Source organism: Strigops habroptila, chromosome 10 (assembly GCF_004027225.2).
Source record: "Strigops habroptila isolate Jane chromosome 10, bStrHab1.2.pri, whole genome shotgun sequence".
NCBI classification, from domain to species: domain Eukaryota; kingdom Metazoa; phylum Chordata; class Aves; order Psittaciformes; family Psittacidae; genus Strigops; species Strigops habroptila.
This window is the reverse complement of record NC_046359.1, coordinates 13890160-13908090: the sequence shown is the minus strand read 5'-3', so window position 1 is coordinate 13908090 and position 17931 is coordinate 13890160. Positions and strand designations below refer to the sequence as shown.

At 44.3% G+C, this 17931-nt stretch overlaps 2 protein-coding genes across 4 annotated transcripts in view; both read right to left on the bottom strand.

Moving 5' to 3' along the window:
• Positions 1–2237: 2237 nt before the first annotated feature.
• On the bottom strand, positions 2238–4898 carry ACTA1 (actin alpha 1, skeletal muscle). The gene is made up of 7 exons (XM_030499749.1): positions 4509–4898; positions 4288–4428; positions 3795–4119; positions 3488–3649; positions 3076–3267; positions 2774–2955; positions 2238–2655 (listed from the first exon to the last, which is right to left on the bottom strand). The coding sequence occupies exons 2-7, from the start codon at positions 4414–4416 to the stop codon at positions 2512–2514; spliced, it is 1134 nt and encodes a 377-aa protein (XP_030355609.1). The 5' UTR covers positions 4417–4428; positions 4509–4898; the 3' UTR covers positions 2238–2511.
• A 3890-nt stretch (positions 4899–8788) lies between these two features.
• Positions 8789–17931, bottom strand: part of NUP133 (nucleoporin 133) — a 34393-nt gene continuing 25250 nt past the window's right edge. For all 3 annotated transcript variants that reach the window (XM_030499590.1, XM_030499591.2, XM_030499592.1), the window contains exons 22-26: positions 16247–16365; positions 14673–14753; positions 12578–12642; positions 10106–10194; positions 8789–9146 (exon numbers count right to left, since the gene is read on the bottom strand). In XM_030499590.1, the coding sequence (XP_030355450.1) occupies positions 9010–9146; positions 10106–10194; positions 12578–12642; positions 14673–14753; positions 16247–16365 (491 nt within the window). In that variant the 3' untranslated portion in view covers positions 8789–9009. The remainder of the gene's footprint in view (positions 9147–10105; positions 10195–12577; positions 12643–14672; positions 14754–16246; positions 16366–17931) is intronic.

The window sequence follows — 17931 nt, the reverse complement described above, 5'->3', positions numbered from 1 at the left end:
GCCGCCAGCACTTCCCAGGAAAGAGCCTGAGGCCAGGGGATGCTCCCAATGGCCCCATCACTGAAGCTGCCCACCCTGACGGGCATCTGTCCCACACGAGAGCCCTCCACACCAACACTGCCTGCAGTTATCCATCGGCTGATCAATAGGTTACAGTCACCCTCAATGTGCTCCTTTTTCTAGCCCCAGGAGATGCACCATGGAAATCCATACATCTGAACAGCCCTTTTAATTATTCGTAAAATAAAAATGCCTGTTTGGTTCAAAACGAAAGAAAAAGAGAAACAGACAATGTTCCATTTAATGACATTTTTATGCGGATTAATGAAATAGCAACAAAAAAATTCCTATAAAATAGAAGTGTTTGGAGTTTTAAACAACTGTTCTTTGACGGGCTTTGTTTTAATGCTTCACTTTCAGAGATAAAGATCGCCACAGAATTTGTTGCTTAGGAGTTTCCTGTGATAAAATAATGGTATTTTCCAAGTGGCTTCTATTTTGTCCTTTTACTAAACCTCATTGAGCAAATATCATTGGCCAAATGTCCATGGGAGATTCACAGTCAACCGAGTACACAGCAGAGCCATACTGGAGTTGGGGCCCAGGGGGTGTTCAGGTCCTCTCAGCAAAGCCAAACCCCATAAATACTGTAGGTCAAAGTGCTTTTTGTTTCTGCAGTTTTGGAGCCCAAGGGGAGAAGTGTGTCAGGGTGCCAGTTCCCTTTCCCAAACAGGAGAAACACATCTCGTCTGTGCTTCTAGAACAGCTTTTTAATCAAATAAGAGAAGCAGGTCCTAAAATCCATCTCATAATTCCGCTTAAGCCACAACTGAATCTGAGATAAGAGGTCAAGTACTGAAGACTTAATATTAGTTAAGCATCTCCCCAAAACACCACACAGAGCTGTCAGAAGAAATGTGTTGCCACTATGCAACAACTTGCACAGATGGCAAGTAAAAGCTCCTGTTTGTGGTTTAAGAAGCAACCGTGTTCCTGCTTTCCAGTCCAAGCCCAGACACTCAGAGAGGGATTGCTGCTCAGGAGCGCCTAGGGCTGCCCAGGGGCTTTCCTGTCCACACATACCAGAGAAGCATCAGGTCAGCTCCCTCTGCAGGCTTTCCGTTGGGATAGGGCTACAATAAAGCACGCTCATGTATGGGTCTCACTTTAATGAACTAAACCAACCAAAATGCAAAACAAGTGCTCCATTAGCATAGTTGCAGCAGAGCAAAACACCTTCCTGGGCTGGAAGTTTAACTGAAAATCATCTTTGTCCCCCAGCACTGCTGTGTCCCACAGCAAAGGGACACCCCAAAACTCAAGCGCTGCTTTCCTGCCAGGGCCCTGTGCTCCTGGAGTCCTCCTGCAAAGGCTGCTGGTTCCTGCACATGTGCACTGGCCCAGGGAGATGTGGCAAGCCTGGAGGAGCTTTAGGGCAGCTCCTTGAGGGAGCTCAGCACCTGGAGCGGGAGCAGCGGTAGCAAAGGGAGGCCCCAGAGCCCTCCACCTTAGTAAGAGAGAAGTGAGACAGGTAGGAGCAGCTTCCCACCTCTCACCCTGCTCTGCCTCCTCCACAGGCAAAAGAGGCAGAGCAATCACCTGCGGCAGAGGGAAGTCCCTGGGGTTTTCCTTCAGCTCCCAGGGAGTCCCTGGCCAAAGGATCCAGCTTGGGGAAGGCAGAGGAAGGAGTTGTCCCTGTGCAGGGCATTGGCAAGGGCAAGCGTGACAGGCAGGGTGAGGAAATGGCCATGGCTGCCCCCGGCCCCCCAGGGACATCACGGTGGCAGGCAGGTTTCCCATAAGTGGAGTGGAAAGGTCTTTATTTAACCTGCACCCCCACCTGCCCTCAGCCCCAGCCTTGCCTTGTCCATCACGCCTCGGAGTGCACCAGGGCTACTTTTTTGGCAGGCTGAGCCAAATACAACCTTTTGCAAGCCAAGGCTCTGGGTAACCCTTTCCTCCCCAGCCTGGGAGGAGCACACTGCACAGCAGTGGGCTCTCATCTTGCATGATGCAACACACAGCATCATCCCCAGGCTGCTGCCAGCACTGCCCAGACAGCTGCAACCCAAGCAAGTCACCCAGAGCTGTTCCCTCAGGCTGGGGCTCTGTCCCGTCCACAGTCTCACTCGTGTCTGGGGAGGCCCAGCCCCACCACCCATTGCCTTTCCTGTCAGACAGCACCCTACATCAGCGGGCGATGGGTGAACCCAAGCAAATGACGACAGACCACCACATTAGGGATGTGACAGAATGACTGGTGATTTAATGCTTCTTGAAGTTTTTTGTCTCCTTCCACAGGGCATTGGTTTTAAAAACAAACAAAACGAGGTAAAATAAATTAATTTATGTACACTTTACATACACTGTGTCACGTGGAGCTTTGCAGCAACAGTAACCAGAAATCATTACAAAACAGAGAGTTACATGGCTGTTGCAGGCCCTCGGCAGCCTGCAACCAAGAAGGTTGTCATCCTGAGCGTGGTTGGCAAAGTGATCATGTAAACATGTTTAGAAGCATTTACGGTGGACAATGGATGGGCCGGCCTCATCGTATTCCTGCTTTGTGATCCACATCTGCTGGAAGGTGGACAGGGAGGCCAGGATAGAGCCACCGATCCAGACGGAGTACTTACGCTCAGGTGGGGCAATGATCTAGGAAGAGCCAAGAGAGCAGAGATCAGTAAACATGCAACCACTGCGTGGCACAGGGTTTGTGGGAGGGCAGAAGGTGGCTGCTCCTGCACCTGGGTCCTTCATGCTCCAGCCTTACCTTGATCTTCATTGTGCTGGGGGCCAGGGCTGTGATCTCCTTTTGCATGCGGTCAGCAATACCTGGGTACATGGTGGTACCCCCAGACATGACATTGTTGGCATACAGGTCCTTCCTGATGTCGATGTCGCACTTCATGATGCTGTTGTAGGTGGTCTCATGGATACCGGCAGACTCCATACCTAGGGGCAGGGAAGGGGGGAAAAGCAGGCAGAAGTTAAGCACAGAGCCAGAGCTCTATGGAGGACTCGGAGAGAGGAGGGAGCTGGCAGGGGAGGGGAGAGGCAGTGGGGCACACGCACCAATGAAGGAAGGCTGGAAGAGAGTCTCTGGGCAACGGAAACGTTCATTGCCGATGGTGATGACCTGCCCGTCAGGCAGCTCATAGCTCTTCTCGAGGGAGGAGGAAGAGGCAGCGGTGGCCATCTCGTTCTCAAAGTCCAGCGCCACATAGCACAGCTTCTCCTTGATGTCACGGACAATCTCACGTTCAGCTGTCAGGGGAGAGCAAAGGCATTAGTGGCTGCAAAGGAGAAACAGGGAACGCTTGCACCTCCTCCATAGGTCTGCTGGCACTCCAAACCCCCACCACCACACAAACTCCCAACAGGGAGCACTCATGGGGCTTGCAACGGGGCAAGAGGCTGCAGCACCCCCAGAGGTGCACGGGACAGAAGCCTGCGGGGACGTTCTGGGGCAGGGAATAGTGCTTACCTGTGGTGACGAAGGAATAGCCACGCTCAGTCAGGATCTTCATCAGGTAGTCAGTGAGGTCCCGGCCAGCCAGGTCCAAGCGCATGATGGCATGGGGCAGGGCATACCCTTCATAGATGGGGACATTGTGTGTCACACCATCACCGGAGTCCAGCACGATACCTGGGGAAACAAGAGGCAGCCACCTGAGACACAGCTCACGAAGGGTCCTGCCCTGGGGGCAGAGCACTTGTCAGCTGTCCAGGACTAGTCTGACTAGACTAGACTAGACATCCTTGCTTGGGGCTAGCGGGACACCTGCACTCACCAGTGGTACGGCCAGAGGCATACAGGGACAGCACAGCCTGGATGGCCACGTACATGGCAGGGACGTTGAAGGTCTCAAACATGATTTGGGTCATCTTTTCACGGTTGGCTTTGGGGTTCAGGGGGGCCTCAGTGAGCAGGGTGGGGTGCTCCTCAGGGGCTACACGCAGCTCATTGTAGAAGGTGTGGTGCCAGATCTTCTCCATATCATCCCAGTTTGTGATGATGCCATGCTCAATGGGGTACTTCAGGGTGAGGATACCTCTCTTGCTCTGGGCTTCATCTCCTACGTAGGAGTCTTTCTGGCCCATACCCACCATGACACCCTGCAGGGAGGAAAGCGGGGGCTCAGCAGCCTCTCCACGGGCAGCAGCACGGGGCTCCCCAGCAGGCACAGCATCCTCCCTCCATGCGGCAGGCCGGGAGACAGTGGGGACCCACAGCCCCGGCTGCGGCAGGGCGTGGGGGCAGGCTCAGGGGCGGGCGGCGCGTACCTGGTGGCGGGGACGGCCCACGATGGAGGGGAACACGGCCCTCGGGGCATCATCCCCGGCGAAGCCGGCCTTCACCAGGCCGGAGCCGTTGTCGCACACGAGCGCGGTGGTCTCGTCCTCGTCGCACATGGTGTCGGTTGTCTGCGGGAGCACGGCGGGCGCGGGCTCAGCCTCACGGCCGGCCGGCAGCCGCGGGGAGGGGCGGCGGGGCCCGAGCTTACCTGTGTCGGCTGCGGCTGGGCGCGTCGGACGGCTGGCGGAGAGGCCTCCCGCTGCTCGCAGGGTAGCTCGTGTGCCGCCGCCGGACACCGACCCTTTTATCGCGGCGGCGGTCGGCCCCCAGGAATGCGGCCCCGGCCGTCGCCATATTTGGGCGTCGGGCCCGGCGCGGCCCCGGCCCGGCGTTGCCCAAAGAAGGCGCTTCTGGCCGCGGCCCAGGTGAGCCGGGCCCGGCCGTATAAGGCGCGTCTGCCGGCCCCCCCCCCCCAGCCACCCGCGGCCGCGGCTGAAATAATCCCCCGGCATCGCAGGGCCCGCTGAGGGACGGGCAGGTGGGGCCGCCGCCGCCGCCCCGCGGGGCACAGCGCCGGGGCTCGGCCCTGCCGTGAAGCGGCCGGAGCGGGCCCGGGTCCGGTCCCGGCGGGGTGTGAGGGCGGAGCGGGCCAGGGGAGGCGGGGGGCCTCCGGCTACATGGCCGTGCCGCGGCCCTGCAGTTTGGGGCTGCAAAGGGCAGCGCGGCCCGCACGCCTGTGGGTGTAGGTGGGCGCCAGGGGGAAGAAGGGGCTGTGGGAGCCGGCAGCATGGTAAGGGGGAGCTGTGGTTTGTACATAACACCGCGGCATGTGGCGACGGCCACGGCTTTACACACCGAGTTAAGAAAACTGTGTTGTTTCTTTGTTGTGATTTTAAAATGGAAAATAAACGCCTGGGGTGACATCTGTTAGACAAACACCTGAAGAGAAGCCCAGTGAAGCATTCATCCCAGTGACCGTCTGATCCCTGACGTAGCCGTGAATGCTGGTGCCATTACCGAGTGTCCATTGCTGGCCACTGAGCTCGGCCGGGCAGCAAGGGAATGCTCCAGCTATCGCTGTGGCTCACCCTCTCCAAAAGGAGCGCGGTCTCACAGGCAAGTCATCTCTGATGAGATGAAGGTACTATGGAAGTGAGGAGGAACAGTTCATCTCCTTCAGCTTAAGCAGAGTTTCCATGTGGGACACTTAGGAGATTTTATGTAGGCATTCCAGTTACTGATGGAAAGAAAAGGCAGAAATGCAAGGAGATTTCCAGCCCTGCTAATGAGTTGATGCAAATCAACCTTCCAGACCTTCTTTGAAGGCACAACTGGCCAAGAGTAAATCCTTTTAAAATGTAGGGAGTAGGGAGAGAAGGAAGAAGAAATGGTAAGCCAGAAGGGCTCATGCTGTGAGGAGTCTCCTGCAAGTGAAGGAGTTTCTGCAGCTGATTGCCGCCACTGCAAGGCAGAGCAGATGGGTCAACAGAGAAGCAGAGAACTTTTCTTCTGCTCTATTTTCTGCATCTTCCAGTTCAGCAGTGTTCCCCTTAACTCTGGCAGCTATTTCATTCTGCTATAGGTTTTCAATTCCTGTCAAGTTACTGTATTAAAGTATGCTGGGGACAAAACACGCTATTCTCTCATACTGTTCTTCAGCGTCTCATATTATTCTTCATTCGTTCTGTCATCAACAAGTGGCTGTACAAAAGTCGGAAGCCTGAAAGAACGTAAAGGCATCACAGCCATCAAATCTATTTACAGAACTGTAATGCTCTGCTGTGGCTTCCAAAATACGGACAGTTGTGTTGAATCAGAAATCAAGTAACAGAAAGCCTAGTGTCGCTGAAGGATAAACATTCTTAATCCTTCAATGAAACCAGACACAAGCATAAACCCACTCTGTCCCTTCTGTTTCTTTTAGCTTTCTCTCTACTCCAATCTAGTTCACAGCAAAATGGCCAATGTTAATGTTACATTTTTAGAGTTCTGCACAAAAGATCATTTTCCACAGGTAGGTCTGGTATTTTACTGAGCTCACTGAATGAATTTCGTTTTGATCCCACGTCAGAAAACATTTGAATCATAGAATGGTTTGGGTTGGAAGGGTCCTTAAAGATCATCTAGTTGGTTGGATCATCCAGTTCCAACCCCCTGCCACGGGCAGGGACACCTTCCACTAGACCAGGTTGCTCAAAGCAACCTGTGTGGCTAACTTAAGGAACAAATGACTATTCTATCAGGTAACTCTACTCTCTCTTTGTACAACACTTTTTACTGTAGAAACCAGGAAATCTCGATTTTGAAGTTAGTTCCCAGAACAGAGCTGGGCACAAAGAAATTCTGAAATCGACGAATGACAACTGAAGCTTTCCTGCTACTCTCGTGACAGCAGAGGATAGGAGTGTGGACACCTCATACCATATGTGTTTTCTGTTACTGAGAAACAACTGCTTAAGAAACAACACATAGTTATTCAAAAGGAGCTGTGCATACTCCTTAAGCCATTTTAACCAAACCCCAATCTTCCTGTTCCCAGTTTATTTGTTTTTGTTACGCCTGGAAACAACCTAAAGCTCTGGCATGACCTTCGATACGCGGTGGTAAATGAAGGCATCCTCCCCATACAGTAATCTGAGACCGGATTTGAGCATCAGAATGGCTCATTACATAACGATCCAGAGGACAGAGAGGAGGAACAGCCCCACATCCCAGCCTCTTCCAGCTTCCCAACGGAATAGTGACCAGCTCAACATTCCTCATACAAGAACATTAGACTTCAGTTTCGACGTGGAAGTTATTTTAATGAGGTTTTATTTAAGTAAACTCCTTCTGTTCTGGCAATAGTTGGATGGAAAGCTGCTGTACAAATGCCAAAGCCTCCCAGCCCAGCAGTGGAATAAAACATTAGTTGCGGAGCCCACACGACTGATTGTTTCCTGAGAACCTGGAGAACGCTTCTACACCAGCTGGAATAAACCCATCCCAGCAGAAGAGGCAGGCACCTTGAAGCAGATGGATAGCTAAGGATGAACAGAAACACCTGCTTCTGGAGCAAGCTTCCCTGCACTTACCCTGCCACCCCAGAGCAGAGAGGGTCAACAGTCTGGGAAGGGATGATACACCCAAAGTGTTTCATGGTGGACAGTCAATTAAAGAGATTCCTCTTCAATCAAAATTTAAGTCTAGTAAAAGTTCAGGTAGAACCATTTGCTCTATTATTCCCTTTCTCTCAAAATGGTAAATGCGAAAGCAACTTTAAAGTGACATTTAAGCGAGCATATGGAATTCTTCTAAGGAATTCTTCTTTCAAGGACCCACTCGTTTGAAGCCGCAGCTGAGAGTTCTACCCGTACTTCTTTCTCTCAGCTATGCAAGGCTGCAAAAGAGCAGAGTTCGCTTCTTAGAACAATCTTAGAAGATGACTGCTAGTGCATTTCTTTCCCATATTAGTTAGAACCTCTCTAGATAAATCTATTCTTCCAAACAAGTTCAGACTCTCAGCCCAGCTTACTGTATTAGTACAGGGAGGAGGGGGAGCCGGGGAACGGGAGCTGTGCTTTTAAAACTAGAAACTGGATTCTCTTCAACCAGTTTAACTTCTGACCTTCTCAGCTGTTGGATCAAGTTGTTGCAGCAGGCAGCGAGCCAGACAAGTAAAACATAAGGGCATGCAAGTTGCTCTGCATTCACTCTCTGGCTGTCGAGCTGCTTGCAAAAGAAAGGTGCAACACGTCAGAATGGCAGCAGGTTTTAATCTTTGAATAAAAGTTACTTCAGTCTGAGTGATTAAAATTGAAAAGTCAAATGGATTTTTATTCCCACATCAGAGAGAACTAACTGGGGCAGAAAATTAGTAGCATCAACTTGTAGAGAACAAGGCGCCGAGTAAGGAAGACCGTGCTGGACTCCCACACTTTCATCACTGCTTTCTAGGTTTCTTCTGAGCCAAGGCTCAAGCAGTTGCGGTGAATGACTGCACGGTGAGCTGCCCATCTCATTTTTACATATATTCTAGAAATCTGGATAGAGCTAAAGTGAAAGTTGTACAGATAAAATATTGAAATGTTTTGAAAAGTTTGATCTTGCAGATAAAAGCTGAAAGAACGGTGTATTTACTGGACCAGAGGACTTAGAATGAGAATTGTGCTTTATCTTTTTCTGTCCCAGAGGGGCTGAGTGACCAGTGACAACCCAGCTACCCTTTCTGTGCCAGTAATCTTTAATGCAAAAGTGAGATTCCCTAGCTTCTGCAGCAGAATGCATTGTACAAGGAGAGAGTAATCTGATAGAATAAACATTTGTTTCTGAGGTAAGCTACAGTCACCCAGCATTAACGTTTTCAGTACGAAATCCCAGCCCCAATGAAGCGAGAGCAAAAGTTTCCCCACCTTCTGCAGTGGGTCCCACATTTCACCCTACGTGTCTGCACATCTGTGAGTCTCAGGCAGGACTCATACTAATGAAGATACAGAACGAAACAGCAAGTTTAGGAAAGGCACAGCAAATGAAAACTTTATTCTTCTTTTGCCTGAAAACACAACTCTCTCTCCCCTGACTAAAGCATCAATGGCTATAAATTTAGGACCAAGTATATTACTCACATAGATTTTATTACAAAGTTTTAACAAAACAAATGAACAGAACATAAAAAAATACATAGGAATTTAACAGCTCGTTAGAAAAAATGTTTTAAAAAACAGTGAGAATCAGGCTTGTCCCTGCACATAGAGTTCATAGTTTGCCTTTAACACAAATCTGAAGTAAGCATTACATTTCAAGTTGCCAAGTTCATTTGCTTGCAGCATGTCGTTCACCTCCGGTAAATACTCACTTAGCTGAACTCCTATAACACAAAACCTTTTATTACAACACTGATAAAAGTACCCTGCATTAGCAGTTAAGATCATTTTTAGGTGAACACCTGTGCCTGCCTCAGAGTTAAATTACTCTTTTGGAATTGAGAAGATCTATTATACATGTCAAGAAATATAATACAGCTTAAGGAGCCTGTAAAACTGAGTTAAGAGCTTCTCAGTGAATTCATGATTAAACCTAAAATCCTGAAACCTAAAGTCCAAGTCTTTACATAACATTTCACCAAAATAAAAAATAAAGAAAAGAAAGTGAAAAGAAAGATCAGTCATATAATAAATACATTTCAGCCTGGGGTGTGAAAATCTTACAAAGGAAAGCCAGTGGCAGGATTGAGCACACAAAATCAGAACTGTTCGGGAGCCTTCTCTCTTCTGGAAAAGGTTCTCATGCAGTAAGATTTAAAATGGACTTTGACTCCAAATGGCTTCCCTCCTCTCCAGCTGTAACTTCCATGGCCATAACTCCCCATGGTCAGCTTTAACTAGGGGGAGTGGATCATTATTTCTTTGCTTTCAGAGAGAGAAACCAAAAGCAAAAACATATTTAAGCTAATATAGGTCAAGCTCTTTTGAGTGGCACTCAATTAGTTACTAATCCTGCATCTTACCGAAGACACATATTTAACTCCAGAAGGCATCCTTTAGTGTAGTAAGAAACTGCTAAAAACCCGATGGCTGCCCTACTAAGCAAATAATTTGAGGGTACTAAGATTGTAACCAAGAAATCTGCTCATCTCTTATCCCCTCAACATGTCACAGAGATCCAATTAGCTCCATATGACTGTAATTATCTAGTGGAATGCATATGGAAGTCTGTATTACTCAGAATTTCTTAAGGCTACTTCTTACATATCAGTGTTCATCTTAAGCAGCTTTTAAAACAAGCAGACCATTTCTAGAAGTTCAATTATATTTAAGTACACTTTACCTTCTTTCAATAGTTTCTGGAGTATTTTCACAAATATACTATCTTTAGATGCTTCAATTGGATCATCTTTACCATCTGAACTGGACCATCTGCAAGTTAAAAAATAATTTGTGGAAAGAATTGCACAGGTGAAACCAAATGAAAACAAATAAGAACAAAATGCGCGAGAATTTGATAAAGTATCAAAGGTGATTAATCCATGTTCACACAGAAGTGGTGTGTGCTTGGCTATAGCTCAAAGAGGATTTTTCCATCTTGTTTTGATTACTCTTTATTCCTAGAGTAAAACTGCAATAAAATTGCACTACTATAGTGTAGTCTAGTTAGGAGGCCAATAGAAATGCTTCCCATCTTCTAAACTGTAAAAGAAAACATTCTTTCTTTGATAAAATAAAAAAACCCATAAAGATAAGAATTACCTGTTCTTAGTAATCACATTTTATGATTGAGATGCTGAAGGTATAGATTTGGTTTTTGTAGAATAAAGCACGAGCATCAGTTTGCTAACATGTGGAAAAAACCCTACAGCAACAAAAAAGCAAATGGGGGAAAGGAAGGAGGATGGAAAAAAAAATTGTAGAATCTAAGCTGCAGGCCTGTACCAGCACACACACACCCCAAACACAGTTTGTCTCATTTGTGATTAAACTTGAAGGCGGAGACTCCTGAATGCAAGTCTTATCTCTGCTAAAAAAATCCCAAACAGGTTTTTCTAAGAGATAATTTTAAATGATAATTTTTCGCTCTTGCAGAACTTCTATGGAGCAGTTTTAAGTCAACACCAATCTAACTTGTTTTGCTGTGGTTCTAACCTTTCAGTTGCTGAAATTGCCTGTTCCATATGTGAAACTGCCAGACAAAACCAGTTCTTTTATCACTCCCTAAACCAACATGAACCTCCTCGGGCCCACGGGACACTCTTCCAACAGATCCCAACCTGGCTCCCAGAAGCTGTTACTGACAAAGCCTCTGTGCTTCACTGAAACCACAGGTTGACCCTGGATGTCACTTAAAACTCCCAAACATCTAGGATTTCATCTTCAATTCTACTGGGAAAAATGTGAGGGAAGGAGGGAGGGAAGGGGGCAGGGGATTTCCTCCTCCTAGGCACAGAGGACAGTGAGGACCCTACCAGAACATCAAAAGCATGTTCAGCAAGGCTCTCCGTTCCACCCAAGAACCTTACCACCATTTGTAGCCATTAAGCCAGAAAACAGATGCCATCCTTAAAAGTAGGTACTGTAACGTCAAACGTTTACTTCTGCACACAAATGAAAGCTAACACTACTTCTTTTGAAATAGCCATCAACCTCTCTGTAAGCCTCTTGAGAGCCTTGCTGGACTGGAAATGCAACTGGGACATTTAAGTTTTCTAAATGCTATTCAGTGCAAAGCGATCTCAAATTGCATCTGGTTAGCTAGCAGAGTGGGAAAAGTCTTGTCAGCACTATATGTGATGAGTGCTTTAAATATTATGTTCAGATCTCTGTTCTCAGCCCAGGCTGGACAGGTCATAAACCAATTATTGGACTGGTGCCATGTAAGAGTTCTGGATTCTTCTGTCTTGAAAATCACAGAAAGGGAAGAAAACACTTGGAATAGTATGAACCTGTTTCTGCACATTATTTGTGTCATATGTGACAATGACTTAGTCACATAATAGATTTTCTTCAGACCACTGTTCTTTGGAATCTATCCTATGTATAAGTGTGAATCCAAATGCTGCTTATTTCCATTTTAGTCACAAATGGCACAGTACAGTTGGAACATGTTCTCTCCTCATGTTTTATTCCTTAGGTCCTCCTGAAACGTGGATGAGAGAAAAGCTGGATAACTTCCAAAAATTAGAAAGGAAAGGGAGGAAATACCATTTGAGTTGTTTAACTTCGGAGAAAACAGCAGCACTGATGATGAGGCAATTCTTCTGACCAGTTGGATTCAGCCTGTATTTGGTGTTGAACACCCCTAGGAGCGGCTCTTTTAAGCAGTACTTATGCCTTCGATCTCTTAAAATCAAGAACGCGGCTTTAACTCACATCAGTCATGAGCTTATCAATGTGGTGCAATGGCCAAAAATAAGTGAAATAAAAGTTTGCAGGAGTGACCTCTGCCTGTGTTGCTCTTAACTAGCTTCTAGTTGAGATGCTTCAAAGGAAAAAAAAGTTTCATCATCGGTCACTTCTTTTACCTTAGCAAAGGGTTCAAGAGTGAAAGCTGCACAGGTACATTTCTGCCTCAGGTGCTAAGAATGCACAGTAGGTTGCCAGGAAGCTAAGCGAACAAAGGAGTACAGATTTTTTTTGCTGGGGTTTCACTTTACAAATAAAAGCCACATTCTGATCAAATGCTTTACTAACCTTATACTATGAAATTCAATCTCTTCAGTGAGCTAGAGAACAGTATACCAAAATGCAATTCTGGAACAGCTATGTCACAAATGCTCCCAGTAATTTATGTTCATATTGGACTTACCCATCTCTTTGGAGAGCCTTACAGAGAATTTTAAGTTTAAGGTCATTTACATCCACTTCTTCTCCCTTCAATTCATATACGGAGAAAAGACAGGTAAATTAAAATTTTTAATTATTTTCTTAAAGAAATCATTGATCTGTCACACAGATTATAGCAATGCATTAGATTCTTCAATTGCTGAGCACTGTTTTTAACACATGCTATTTTATGATCGGACTGTTGAAACACCAAGGACTGTTTATTTCCATTTGAAAACATGGCTCAGACTTTCACCACCACAGGACTCCTAAAGACTAACTACCTCAGTTTGGCAAAGGGCCTATTTTAAAGCACATGAACAAATACCAATTTGTAAAACATGGTATTCTAGGCAAGTTTTATTTTAACATGTGCTAAACAGTGACTGAAGTCAAGGCTCTTTTTTCAGCATGGCCAAGCTACCTGACATGCATTAGTGTCCACAGTAGGATGTGTGTTTTATGCTTGTATTAATAAGTATCTTCAAAGAAACACAGTTGTCTCGGAAAGGGCAGTCCCTTTGTTGCACAGAAACTTTTGAGATAATTGGTGTCAAAGCCCATTTAAAAATATAATGTCAAAAAAAAGACCATGTATTTTTTTTCCAGCCCTCAGTGCCCAAAGCATCACACCTACTTTAAATTCCCCTCAGAAGAGATAACAGAAACCACTTCAGTTTAGAAGACTGAAAGCAAGAGGATGGGTCTCGACATTAAGCTACACTTTTGCAAAAGAAAAGCAGGGAAAACTAGAGAACAGACAGCTTTTAGACTCTAGTCTAAACCACCATCTCTAACTTGTGCTGACTGGTTCTACACTAAGTTGTTAGAGACTCAAATATCTGAGCAAATCATTTTGAAATCTCATGCTTTGAGAGTGACATTTATTTTGATAAAACCCCCAATATCATTGTCTCACTGTTCATGAATTGTGTTGACAAGATTTAAGAGGAAAACTAATTTAAAAGAGAGAACCAAATGAGTTCACTCAAGTTTATTTTACTGCAAAATGTTATCATTTGGACTATTTATCTTGTAAAAATGAAGGAAATAGAAAGAAAAAACATTGAATTTTCTTTTGAAACTAAAGAAAACTAATTCAGAGTATGTGCTACTTACTCTAAGTAGTAATACTCTGTCCTCCATACATGAAATATAACATAATACTAAAGACAGGACAAGTAAACATATTCACACAGAAAGCAAAAAAATCCCAACTAGTGAATAACAATAAAGAACCGTTATTCAAAAGAAAAATAAAAAAATACAATTCAAACCAATTTAAAATCAACTTAAAATTTAAAACCAATTATAGATATTTATAATTATCAACCCAAAAGTTATTGAAGACCAATAAAATGGCACAATGGTGTTTACGAAGTGCTACTACAGAGAGGATTTTAACTTGGAGCCCTACCCAGACTAGGGGGAATTGGGATAATCAGAGAAGAGCTCTCATTTTCACTTGGTAAGGAATGCTTCCACTAAAATAACGCAACTCTAGCTTTTTAGCAAAGACTGTTGTTAATTCAGGTTTGATGCTCCTCAGAAGCTGATTTATTTATGCTTAGTGGAAAATTACTCCTGACAAGATACTAGATCATACAAGGAGATAGTGAGAAAGCAGATAGCAAATCTGTGGTTCGATGCTGTTTACATGTGAAAAAGCTGGTGACTATCCCACATATCTCATGACACTCAGAGGAACTGCCAATAGGGAAGATAAAAGAACTAAACTACTGCAAACAGATGATCTTAGTCCTATTTGGAGAAAATCCTTGGGGAAGCAAAGCTCTAAAGAAGAAACTCTAGACTATAAATGGGAAGCGAAGATGAGGAGTGTCATTTTTCTTAAATGATCTAAACCACATTTGGCATTAATTCTCCAGCGACTTAAAAACAAACTGAAAAAACACATCAGGAGTTCTTTTTAATTACTGTACACTAAGCTAATATGTTAACTCACTACAAATGCACCATCTTAGCTTAAATAATACTTACAATGATGGTAATAATAATAATTATAAATAAAACCATAAGTCTCTGGGTTAGAAATCCTTCAAAAGAACTTTTCCTACCTCATCAATATACTCCAGGAGATCAAGTGCTTTCTTGAAGTCATACTCATTGGCCCTTCTGTTCTCATCACATATGTACATCTATGATGAGAGATTAATGCAGAGAATTATTTTTATCCTACAAACTCATGTAACTGATATCATGGACAACTGATTGTGGGAAGACCACCATGTATTTTCACTCACACGACCTTCTCGTGAAAATATGTCTTGATTCAACAACAAGTATTTTTGTAGTAAGGAATATACTTAATGTTTTAGAGCAGCATTCCACTTACATGACAATGGCCCGTGGACAAATGATATTGGATATTAAGGCTGCTAGGTTTCAAATTTAAATGCCATTTAAGGCTGTAACATTCCAGGACTATTGTAGCCAGAGCTCAGCTCCACAAATAAGCTCTCAGAATGATTTTGGTAAACAAGCTCAAAGCAGCACTTAAGCACATGGACTGCCTTTCACCTTTTAAAACTGAAAAGTTTGGTATCAATATTTCACACACATCCCCCCAACAAAATTCTAAATTAGTACTTCAAAGGAAAATGAACATTAACGCTCTTTTTATTTACACTTTCTGAGTTTCATTCTCACATTGTAAGTAGCAAGTATGAACATTGCTTTGACAATAGAATTCAGAAGGAAAACTGCCTTGGCGCCAGCACTTGCCAAGTCACGTGTGACACTTCCTACTCTTCCCTAATCCCACAGGTAGCCTCACTTAAAAGACAGGAGCAATGACTTCAGAATCTATTAGCTCTGCTCTAAGAAAACCGAGAGAATGTAAAGAAGCACGCTAGCAGCTTTTGATTTTCCAGAGGATTACGGGAAAGCAAGGAGCTGCAAAACTGACAACCAGCCAGAACCTGATTTGTTTTACAATGTATCATTGTTCCTCATTGAATATTTTTTGTGTGCATCACTGGATGGTAAAAACATGCTGTCAACAAGGCAGAAGCAGTAAGGCTTACTGGTTCCTGGCTGCCACCAGAAAGGGGCGTGGAAAAGGAGTCAGCGCTATTACAGACCCCACTACTGGAGCAGTTCACGTACTTGTTTCAGTATGGGTTGGGTTTTTGTTTTTTTTTTTTTTTTACAAAAGAGAAAAGAAAATAGAAAGACTTTGGATGCCTCTTTGCAACAGGTGACCAAAAGCCTCTTCCTGCTTCTAGCCCTTTCTTTTTCTAGATTGCAGCAGCCTTGCCTGCTAAGGTGGAATCCTTTGTTCCTTCTGCCTTCCAAGTTTTGCCCTACTGAAAATAAAACAGTAAAAATTGTCTCACGTCTAGAAACTGGCTTAGACCAGTAAATCACCTTCTGATGCTGACTTGATTTGCTTTTCCTCCTAGCAGCGCTCTAAAGCACACATTCAGCAAGAAATCTGAACTAAAACCAGCATTCTGAACTTTGGTGCTGGCAGAAACTAAGCAAAGATAAACCTATTAATAGATCTTTAGGTGCTTAGCAAGCCGTATAAGGGATAAAAACAGCTGTGATCTTCTCATTTATTTTATCACATGGAGGCAGAAAACATACTGGAACTTTACTTGTGTAATGAAGAAAATGAGATACTTACATCAATGAGCTGAGATGCAGACAACACTGGCATATCATTGAGGTTCAACTGTTTCTCTGCCAGTAATTGTTCAGGAAGTGTCTCCTGATGTAACAGAAAGCGTTCCTGTTCTGATATTTCTTGTAGCCATTTAAAGAAATGAATGTTTCATGTTATTGAAATGTAGAAACAAATTATATGGCACAGTAATAACTGTCAAGTCACAGTATTATTCAGGTCCGCAAGTGTTTGCTAGGAAGCATTCTGTCTGGACACAGAAATACTTCCACTTCAACACTGCCATCCTGGTGAACTAGTTCTTACCTTCCACTCAGGTTCCCAGTAACGCAGACTAATAACTCTTCCTTTTTCTCAAAACCACAAAGTCAATACATAAATTGGAGGGAAGCTGTTGCACTATGCAGAAAAGTAAGTTGGTGGCCATTTTTAGGAGCTACCTTTTGGCTGAAGACCCATGCCATGGACCTGCTCCATCTCACGAATTAGTCTATTTTTGAATGTTTTACTTTCCAGCATGATCTGCTTGAGGGTTAGAGACTTATTAGGCTGAAACAATCATAGAAGAATAATTTCAGCCACGCTATGTGAACCCTGCCCTGCGCACCCTCTTCCACTGCGTGGTAGAAATGGGACAATAATTCTAAGGAGCATTTTTAGATGAACAAAATGTGGCAGAAATAATTCTTTCTTTATCAATAGGAAACTGACACACAAAGAGTGTAAGTTTTAAAAGCCATGCCATGTGTCATAGAAACATGTAGTGGAGTACAGACCAGACCAAATTTTGAGGGTCCTTTGGTCTATTCAAATACAGCTTTGATTTCCTCTTTTTTTTTTTTTACAGTTTTCCTATTTAAAGATTAGATTGTTCACCTCAGCATAGGTGTGTTTTGTTGCTGGGGTTTTTTTCCCCACAGTAGTGAGAAAAACAAATTTAAGCTTTAAGATTTCATGCAATGTTTTATAATTTAAAAGGCAGATGATGTATTATCATTATTACAAGCTAAAAATAATTTGTTAAGACTACTTAGTCATCATCATTTTACCTGGGCTTTTTCAATTGGTTTTCTTTTAAGAATTGTACATAACACACACAGATAAATCTGAAGACAAACAGAAGGAAGCTTGAGCAGTAACCTTGAGAAGTATTTCAAAGCTTCCCCCTGGTGGCCAGAACCAGCTCAACTGTCAGCATAGACCTTTTTTTGCCCCAAACTCACAGCACCACGTGCTGCACAAACAGTGTCAGGAAAAGGGTATTTTCCTAAGTGACAGGAATGGCAAAACAGCGGAACTGTGACATTTGGTCATGAAGCAGAATAGGTATTCCTACTTTTCCCATTAACATCCTTTCAGTGAGAGCATCATGGAACGCTGTCACTGTAACCTTTCTAGATACAGAGAGTAAGATGCTGAGAAAGCACTTGATCACAAATGCATATATTTGTAGGTACATTATCACAATACAATATAGCTACTGATTTTCTTGTACAACCTAAGAGTCTCAGGCCTTGAGAAGAATTTGGAATTGAGAGCTAGTCAATCAACAGGCTTTAAGAACTTAAAGCATTTTTACTTTGCATCTGAAAAACAAAATGCAGCTTCATAAAAACAAACTGTGTGAAGGGTTTACAAGTTTAAGCCACTTCAGAACTGTCTAATGACTTCTCAAAATACTGCGCAGC

Coding starts and splice junctions, on each gene's coding strand:
- ACTA1 (XM_030499749.1), bottom strand. CDS start 4,416: ATGTGCGACGAGGACGAGACCACCGCGCTCGTGTGCGACAACGGCTCC. Junction 3,650..3,794: donor TGCCTCTGGCCGTACCACTG/GTGAGTGCAGGT, acceptor TTGTTTCCCCAG/GTATCGTGCTGGACTCCGGT. Junction 2,956..3,075: donor CTTCCAGCCTTCCTTCATTG/GTGCGTGTGCCC, acceptor CCCTGCCCCTAG/GTATGGAGTCTGCCGGTATC.